Source organism: Nymphaea colorata, chromosome 7 (assembly GCF_008831285.2).
Source record: "Nymphaea colorata isolate Beijing-Zhang1983 chromosome 7, ASM883128v2, whole genome shotgun sequence".
NCBI classification, from domain to species: domain Eukaryota; kingdom Viridiplantae; phylum Streptophyta; class Magnoliopsida; order Nymphaeales; family Nymphaeaceae; genus Nymphaea; species Nymphaea colorata.
Genome location: NC_045144.1, coordinates 18,901,686 through 18,911,706, shown reverse-complemented (window position 1 = coordinate 18,911,706; position 10,021 = coordinate 18,901,686). Strand labels below are relative to the sequence as shown.

Below are 10,021 nucleotides of genomic sequence, written 5' to 3'. Positions count from 1 at the left end.
ATTCTTTGATTCCTTGTTCAAATTGGTAGACAATATGGATGTGTGCATATCTATGATTCTCAGGCATTTCGTTCGTTCAGATTTGCCTCTCTGTCCTTAGGCTGGCAGCTATAAGATATTTTCGCCAAATCTGAGAAACCTGAGATGCGGCAGAAACTAAGAATTAGATATGGACACACACACATTATGGTTTTCCTGTCAATTGGTCAATTATACGCTTATATGTCGGGGATAAGTTGTGATAAGATAAAGTGGTCGTCAGATTTGAATGGTAAGGCAGATTTACATCAATATGATAATACTAAATTTTATAAATCTCACAAATGGTGGCTTACATATATGGGCTCTTGGCTGTTTGCGAAGACATCCTCTCCTCTTTCTTCTACCCCTAAGGTCTAATGGTTTCGAGTGGTTTCACAATACACCATTCAACTTGAATGTTATATGAAAAAAAAAGCTCCATCAGAATCGAACTGACGACACAATCATTGTGTTATATGTGCTAGTGGTGGAAAATGTAGAGCTTGGAAAATTTAGACCATAAAATAAGCAAACAGAAAGTTGTTTTTATGACGAGAATTCATTATCTGTCCCATCAATTTGATTAGACAACGTACAGATCAAACGACTCGTACATTGTTATCAAAGGCTGCATATGATAATCTCAGCCGCATCTTTTGCTGTTAATTTTAAGTAGGGGTTGCAGCCTTAAGAGTTTGTTTATTTTCGGGTGTTAGTCGAAGATTTACCTGTTGCAAGCTCTAGTTTTTCTATGCTGCCAAATTTTGTAGAGAAAGGATCCCACCGATCATGTCTTCTTCGGGTGATAGTCCAAAGGAACACGAGTCGGTATAATGTAAGTCTGCCCCCACTGACCAGTCCTTCGGCAGTGTCTTGTTCAAGCGATGGTCCTCCGGTCTCTTCAATGATGTAAACACAACGATGTAAACAATAGTGTGGCACCGTATGGGTTTAAAGAAGCATGTGGTTATAACTGCATGTTTATTTCCCTTACACCAACCCTTCTCTCGTCTTGCAGTCTTATGATCCAAGGAAATGACAATTGTCTCTAAAAGGAAAAGTTAAAATAGTTTTCAAGTAAGTGAAAAATTTTTTAACAGACTTATTTTTCCAAGTATACAAAACCATGCAAAGATATTTACCATGGTAGTTCGTGAGAGGCAAAGCTACCACCTTCTCTCATTCTCAGGGTCGTTTAGGGCTGTTTCAGAACTTGGGTGATCGTATAGTATATTATTCTTTAACTCGAGTGTCACACATGTCAATGTTTTCAGTTTAAAAGAGTAAAACACCCATAGAAATTAAGTTGAACAGCACGTCCTTCGGCAGTGTCTTGTTCAAGTCGATGGTCGTCCGGTCTCTTCAATGATGTAAACAATAAAGAAGCATGTGGTTATAACTGCCTGTTTATTTCCCTTACACCAACCCTTCTCTCGTCTTGCAGTCTTATGATCCAAGGAAATGACAATTGTCTCTAAAAGGAAAAGTTAAAATAGCTTTCTAGTAAGTTAAAAAATTTTTAACAGAAACTTATTTTTCCAAGTATACAAAACCATGCAAAGATATTTACCATGGTAGTTTGTGAGAGGCAAAGCTACCACCTTCTCTCATTCCCAGGGTCGGTCTAGGGTTGTTTCAGAACTTGGGTGATGGTATAGTATATTATTCTTCAACTATATTATTCTTCAACTCAAGTGTTACGCATGTCAATGTTTTCAGTTTAAAAGAGTAAAACACCTGTAGAAATTAAGTTGAAGATGTGTCATCAGCATGACAATCTGACCGATCAGCTATGGTTAAATAATTATAGAAAGCCTCAGCAAGGCAGGAATGGATGTATCAACTGCATATAGGAAAAAGGACCCGATCTAAATTTTAGACCCGAACTCTAAAGTGTGGTTCAACATCTTTGATTTTCACAAAGAATTTACACTCGTGAGACTTGAATCATCACTTTGTTGTAGAGTTGCAAACTGGTTGGATCCGTAAAAGCTGAGCATGTTACAGGCTCCAATTGAAATAGGATCTGGTGATATAGAAAACCACAAAAATCTTCAAATCGGATCCTAGCTATTTGCAAACATCTCTCCCATCTCCCCCTCTCTCTTGGTAACCAAAAAGCTCACGAGAAAGTGGGTGTGGAGAGAGAGAGAGAGAGAAGGACACTAGGAACTGTCCCTAATCGAGATACTCCCTCTCTGTCTGGCTTGCTTCTCAACATACGTGAGTACAAAAAGTATGAAAGAAAATAGTAGTTGGTCAACTCGAGCTCACTGTGAAAGGTGCGAAAACAAGGCAATCAAGACAGACTCAATCCTGCCAACCGACCAACTTGGCCTAAACCAATCCCCAAGTTTTCTCTCATTCATTGGGAGACTCCCCAACTCAAAGAAACTCCGCGTTCAAGATATACACCACTTCAGTTGATCAAGAAGAATCAGATAGAGCCCCTCCTCTCCACCGGCAAGATTCCGACACGACTTGGTTCTTCCCTCTTGGCGTTATAGAATAAGATCCTCTTCTCTCTCTCTCTCTCTCTAAATCTGTAGATAGATAGAGAGAGAGAGAGAGAGAGTGTGTGTGTATTAAAATATGAAGAATCTAAATGTGAAATCATGTTGAAACTTGCATAGTCTTCCTAGAGAGTCACAATTTGAAGAGTTGGAACCTTTGCCAAGTCAGAAAGGCTTCAAGGCAGGGGAATGTCTCTTTCTGCTCGTCGTCTTCTTTTCTCCACTTCTGTTGCGTCTCTTGTTTTCTTCTTCTTCTTCACTAATGCAGGCGCAACTGGGTCTTTCACGTGACAGTATTTGAGCATCGCATTTCTATCGTCCAAGTGTATCAAGGCTGCTGGAGTTTACTTTTCTTATTCTCTCATTCTCTCTCTCCTTTAATTATTTCTATGCGTCACTCCTCGCGCAATTTATTTCATATTCTCTTTATTGCTCTTTTTACCAAATTCTTATCTGTTGGTGTTCTCCTTTTCTTTTCTTTTTGCTCGTCATCCGTTTGCTAGAAATCTTTATCCAGAAAAGATAGAAAGAACCCAAGAAACTATCAGAGCATTCCTTCTCTAGAAAGTCCAGCTAGTGCTTGGTGGGTGCATGATCTGCATCGAAGCGTCAACTCAAGGGCCGTTGATTCTGTGGGAGCCAATAGGTTGTCTGCAATTTCAATGAGCTTTGCATGTGGTTTTCAAAATTTGGCAGGTTCAAAGAGAGAGAGAGAGAGTGTGAGAGAGAAATTCATTTACTTCTACCGTCATTCCCTAAAACTGCAGTAATTACACACGTAACAAAGCATAAACTTCATTCCTTCTATCTGCCATGTTTCACTCCTGTAACTTCTACCTGTTCCTATAATTAGTATTCAATATGCATGCAATCGCTTTCCTTCTCTCTCTCTCTTTGCATGTTCAAATTTTAGATTATTGGTGCTTTAATGTCCACTTTCGATCATAAATTTATAATGGCAAATTCCCTTTACGCATCCCTTTTAACGAACATGCACATAGAGAATATTCATCAGCTGTTTTACCAGCTGAGGGTTGCCATGACTCTTCAAATTCCAGCAACCGCTCAGCCCACTAAAGCACACGTTAAGAGAGTCTGCAAAAAATTAATTTGAAAACTTGAATTACATAATGAGGAAGAGTGCTCTAATGGCTGCACTACTCAGTCGATTAAATTCCTGAGGTTGAACTGGATGTGGATATGGAGAAGGTTAGTCCGGCATGACCACATTTTATATCATGTATATTATATAATCGATATATAGTCATGCCAAATTGAATCTGGATCTAATTTTATTTTGTTTTCTTCAATGGAAGACTGTCACTTTTTCTTCTTCTGTGGATTTCAAGCAGTCAGATGAAATATCTGATTTAAATCTGCTCGGTTGACATTTCTAGCTAAATGTTTGAAGACCCAAAATGGTTAGCATAGTGGAAACCGAGTAAGGGTGCATCTTCTGTAAGTTCACGTTAAAGGGCATCTGGTAAGAAGAACATTCTGTGATGTTACAGAGAAACAAGAATTGAAGATAACATAAATCTGGCTAACATTTGATTGGAAATACCATCTACAATCACATTATATTTTTTTAGAAAGTTTATCTGGACATGTGTTCCAAGAGTATAATGTTCTTGTTAAACACTTCCTTGGGGATTTTACTGCTGCTTTTAGGAAGATCTGAATTCACCTTTCAGTAACTAATATATTTGTTAATCACATTGGCCTTACACCATTGATCTTTCCTTGCATCTTTTATTTCTCAACTTTTTTTAATCCAAAATGGAACTTGAATCTTGGATTTTGGTAGCTCATTTAAAATAAGAGTGACTAATCAGTACTATTAATAATAGTAACAATAATAATAATAATAATAATAACAAAAAACGTGCAACAGAAAAGGAAAAAGAATGTGGTTTGCTTTCATTCACAATCATCTTGCCCTGTCTCCCTTCCAAAGAGAGAGAGAGAGAGGAAGAGACACAATGATGATACAGAAGCCGTTTCTTTAACCACAAGTATGGGAGCTCGAATCGAGTGATTTGTCGAAACGCAAAAGTTTGCAATCCGAGATCACAGCCGTTGCTACTGGTGATCGGCCGATCGCCACCGTCCAAGGAGAGTAGTGCAATGCTGGGGTTCAGTGGGAAGAGAGAGAGGGAGAGGACGATTTGTTTTACGTTGATCACGTGGTCGCGTGCGCGAGAGGAAGCTGCCATCGCCGGAAAGACAGCGCTTCCGGCGAGCTGACATGTCTTTCCGGCGTCCCTCCGGTCAAGTTGCCCTGTGACGTGAACCGTCGTGCCACGTGGATGGCAGGGAGAAGAGAGAGAGAGGTTCGTGCCAGATTCATTCCTCACTCTGTCAGGTGCAGTCCGGAGCTGGGGACCATGCCTCTCTCTTTCTCTCTCTCTGTGCAGGCACGCGCGAGAGAGTACTGCGGAGAGACGTGAGAAAACCGTTTGTCCTTCACTCACTAACAGATATCTTCACCGGAATCTCCGGCAAATGGCCGGAAGAGAATGTACCACAGTGAACACTGAGAAAGAGGAGTAGAGGCGCATTTCTTAGTCGCCGTAAAAGTACCCGGAATCTTAGTGATAACTTACAGGGATGGAACATATGCTTAGGATTTGGAATAAATAACGCGGTGTTTATAGTCATACAGTAAGTGAAGGATTTTGTTCCTATCACAAGACTTTTTGATGCAGCAAAGCTCCAATGGCTTAACTCTGCCATTTAAAAGTCAACCTCCCAACTCCTCCTCTGCCTTCATTAGTGGCAGAAAGCAAAATTCGTAATGGATTCATGCTCATGCCGCCATTACAAGAGCAGAAGATCATAAAAAGGAAAATGCCACGCAGATAAGAAAGAAAGAAATAAGCAAAGACCCATCTCATAAAAATTCGTGTATTGTTCTCTATACAAAAAGGTAACCACCTTCCCCTTCCAATTACACTATCTCTTCTCAGGAAAAGGACACCAGAAGGACTAAAACCAAAGAAGAAGAAGAACCAGAGAGAGAGAGAGAGAGCGAGAGAGCCATGGCGTGCAAAAATGGAGATAGGAAGGCAAACAGACCCATCCCTCCTTCCCCATGACTCTCTTACATCTGTCTTTCTCTCTCTTCCTCTTTCCTAACTACATGTAACGTACGAAAAAGGAAACAAAGGGACAGTCGGATTGAGAAGAAAAAGAAAAAGGAAAGAACTCAGTGGTGGTTCGATCAGTATGAAGAAGAGAGAAGACTGCATGCCGGTCGGATCAGAGCCAAAGGGCCCCGGCCTCCTTGAGGAGAGGAACCAAGCTGCCGTTGATGTGGGAGGCCATGACCCTGTCCATGGGGCCGACGAGCTTGCCGCCGATGAAGACCGCCGGCAGCGGCTGCGGAGTGCCCAGCAGCCTGGCGAGGGCCCGCTCGATCTCCTTCCCCCTGGGGTCCTCGTCGAGCTCATAGACGGTGGGGCTGACGCCCATGCCGCAGAAGAGGCTCTTCACGGCGTGGCACATACAGCAGGAGCTATCGCTGAATATGACCACGGCGCTCCTCGACGCCAGCCGCTCCACCCTCTCCAGTGGATCGCCGCCTCCTCCCCTCGCCTGCTGCACGCATGCCGCCGTCCCCCACGCCTGCATCATTATTCCTCCCTTCTTCTCAACGTCAAAAGAGAAACAGAGAGACAAACCAAACCTCCTTCGTTCCTTCTTCTTTCCTTGCTTGCTGTAGAGCAAGAGAGAAACAGAGAAAGCAAACACCAACAGATAGAGAGCGAGAGACGATTGCTGGTTGCTCTGGGGTGACGGTGGAGGGTGGGAGCAGCTTATTTATAGCGGAGGAAAAGGGTGGTGGCCGTTCGATTAACCGGATATTATTATATTTATTTATTCATCTCATTTTTCTCTCTCTACTTCCCCCTCTCTCTCTCTCTCTCTCTCTCTCTAGACTCTTGTTGATTGTGGTCGTCACCGTGCTCTGCATTGCATGGGACGGCCGGCTTCTTTTATTGCACTCGTGTTTCACTATCCACGTAAAAAGACCGTTTTGCCCCTATCCATTTTATTAAGCAATTAAATAAAAAATAAATACTATTATTGATATTAACAAAAGAAACTCAAACAAAGAGCCTGATCTTAAACTCATAAACTGATAGTAGTGATTATAATTTTTTATTTTGCTACTTTCATATCACCAAAATTCAAATTTAAATCCACTTCCACCTAAACTGATCATTCTTCATGCCCATGTAATATTTTCCAAAATATTTTTTAATATAAAAGAATTATAATCAATAAAAAGGTAAATTCAAGAACTAATTTTTTAGAAGTACAAATTGAAGGAGAGTCGTATGGAATAGAGAAAGTATCATGGGGAATGGCAGGCTTTATGGGGGAAGAGAAAGTGTTTGAGGAGGTTTTGTTGGCTGCAAACAGGCGGGCTGCTGTCTGTCCTTCGTCCTTTTTGTCGGTCTGTGCTCGAAAGGAAAAAAAAGAAAAGAAAGGAAGAGCTCCAAAAAGGCAGCCATGGCTGCCGCAGCCCCACTGCCGAGCCGAAGCTCAAAAAGGGAAGGTAGCCATGGCTGCTGCTGCTACAGAGCAGCAGCAGCAGTCCCCACCACAACTCTAGTTCTAGTTGCTTCCCCATTGTACCAGAGACAGAGAAAGCAACCATTTGCTACTGCTAGTTAGTTCCTTTAGATAGAGAAAGGGGGACAAAAGGAGATTGGGTGACGAAGCTTTTCTCTTTTGGTGCTGGTTGGAGTGACGGGAATATGCAGCTGCCCACTCATATCCAGATAAATGGGATACCACTTATCCGGATAATCGGGATATGCTGGAATATTGCGTCACCGGTGTTGTGTACTGCAGAAAAAAGCAATGCATCAGATTTTGTTCCACTTTTCTTTCTCTCCTTTTTTTTTTCTCTCTTGCTATCTATCAGCAGATATTCATATCCACCCACAGAAGGGCAGAACCAGCTAAAAAATCTTAAAAAAATAATAAGTTGGGTGGTTCTAGATTCTAGATTTTGTGCTTCAAATCTCTCTTAAGGGTGTTTGATAGCTGAAAATAAATTTCATCTTAAATTATTACTTTAAAAAACCTAAAAAAAATAAAAATTACAATCAGTTTTTTATATTCTATAACTTTTAACTCCAAAGTAAACCAATCTTAATTGTGCCCAACTAAAGTTTCTTATTAGTTTTATATTATCACGGAAGCCATATTATTTTAAATAACATGTACTTAGAAGAAACTGTTTTCCGCATAAAACCCTCAAGATCATATCCTTATCCTTATTAAGTGGACTTATGGTACATGTTTCAATTTAAATATTGCGTTTGCTAGCATTATCACGGGATTTAAACTTGTGACCTTTTGAATGTGAGCCGCCTTACTGCCAGTTGCGAATGCGACAAAGCCAAACTAGTTTGGCGAGGTCTCCCATCTCAAACGTGATTTTCTGCTATAAACAAAAAGATAATCTTACTGAACATAATATAATAAGGGAGAAGCTGCTTTGTGAAGATTAAAAAAAATTAAGTTACACGAGAAACCATGAAATAATTTAAATGTTTAACTGCTAAGGAAGGCTGCCAACATATCCTTTTAAGTTATTTTTAATCTGCGGGTTTCACACGATAAGAACAAATGTTGTTTATTAGTATTTGTTTTGAAGGTGAAGATGTTGAATGGAAGACGCAGAATGTCATTCGGATAACACAATTGCTAAACTGGATTTGGATCTGATCCTAAGAAGGCTCAACTCGGGTTTTTTGCCCATGGATCCAGACTTGCTAAATACTTTCATTTCTCATGGTCATGATATGGATCCAACCGCATGAGTTCTGACCCGTTTTCAGTCCAGCACCATTTTGGATCCTGATCCAGCAGAAGCTCTGGAGGGCATTATCGTCTTTTAGACGATGACGCCTATCCGGACGGCATCTCTGCGTCGACGTGGCCACTGTTATCCGTTAGGCTTCGAGGTGCCAAATTCCATTAATAGCCTTATACATAAGATCATAGGTCCCAGTTCTCACGTCAAGGTGGAGGATAGGATAGTCATTTCGGAGAGCATGAGGGGCCAAAGGGGAGGAGGCAAACCGGCAGTGTTGGTGGAGAAAACGGATAGGCAAGCACGTGCAAGGATAGGCAGATTGCTGGGACCGTTAAAATCTTGAAGGAAAGCCCCCCTAGAGAGAGAAACAAATATCACGAGTGTTTAGTTAAGAGAAATTAGAAATAGATATGAGTTTCACAATCTTAACAATCCTAAGAATTGTTTATATATATATATATATATATGCACATTCAAAATAAAACTGTTTTTGAATGTCTTTTGTGACTAATTAGATCTTATCATAAACAACTTTCATTTGGACAAATTTTGCAAAAATGCTCGATCTTCATCACCAATAATTTAGGTTCAATTGGGTAGCTGTTCGTTCACTTCCTTGAAATATATACTAAAGCATGGAAACACTTCTGCTTAATATAGTTTCCTTGCTAATTAGTTACATATCATCTAAAAAGTTAACTTGAGTAAAAGAATGCAATACCAGGTAGAACTGTGAATCTATTTGTAAAATAAACTTTGTTGGTAGATGCTAAATGCTTGTTCCTCTCTCTCTCTCCCTCTCAAGAAAAGTAAAGTTATATATATATATATATATATCTGTTTAGTTTAAAGTGGCAGTTGGGAACAGGGCGCCGCTGGAAGGTTGGGGGGTCTCCCCTAGGGTTTGGTGCTAGAGCCTTCTCTCTCATCTCTTGCATGGAATGATGGGTCGGATTTGGGATGTTGGGCATTTGCAGCAGGGAAGGACACTGGTGCTCCTACCATCAAACCCTCCGTTTTAGGAGCCCCTAACTCCTAAAGAAGCCTAAGAAGAAGAGCACAGAAGACGGATGCTGATAGGAGGGGAAGAATGTTCATCCTTTCGAGGAACTTGTCTGCCACCATCTTCCAACCAAGGACTTAATAAATAAATAAATAACAGAGAGAGAGAGAGAGAGAGAGAGAGAGTGTGTGTGTATTTCGTTCTGTACTGTAAGCAATGTCAATTTCATTTCTGCTATGTTAGTTTCTTCATTCACACGCGATATTCTTCATGAAGAGGTGGAGGAGATGGGCAGAAGCAAACTAAACTGGGTGCTTTGAGTCCATGCTGTTTATGTTGGACCAGGAACAGATGCACTAAACTTTTTATACATAAAGAGAAGAGCCGAGAAAGGAGAGACGCCGTTTCTTTCTAGTGAGAGAAGGAGGGATGATGATGATGATGACAGCATAGAGCTCGAAACCGGGGGACGGGTAGGAATCCACCTCGTGGGCTGAGAAGGAGGAGGGAGGGAGGTGGCTGAGGAGTACGGAAGGAGGAGGTGGGGCGGAGGCGGGGTTATTGCAGGTGGGCTGTCTGCTCGCGTGGCGGAGCCATCCCTGCCGCTGTCCCCCTCCTGCCCTCGGCCTTCCTCCCTCTGCCATTTGG

The 10,021-nt window shown here is 41.3% G+C and overlaps 1 protein-coding gene across 1 annotated transcript; it reads right to left on the bottom strand.

Annotated features, from left to right (window-relative positions):
* Positions 1 to 5,411: 5,411 nt before the first annotated feature.
* Positions 5,412 to 6,339, bottom strand: LOC116257784 (glutaredoxin-C5-like). The gene has a single exon (XM_031634768.2). The coding sequence runs from the start codon at positions 6,168 to 6,170 to the stop codon at positions 5,796 to 5,798; it is 375 nt and encodes a 124-aa protein (XP_031490628.1). The 5' UTR covers positions 6,171 to 6,339; the 3' UTR covers positions 5,412 to 5,795.
* Positions 6,340 to 10,021: the final 3,682 nt, after the last annotated feature.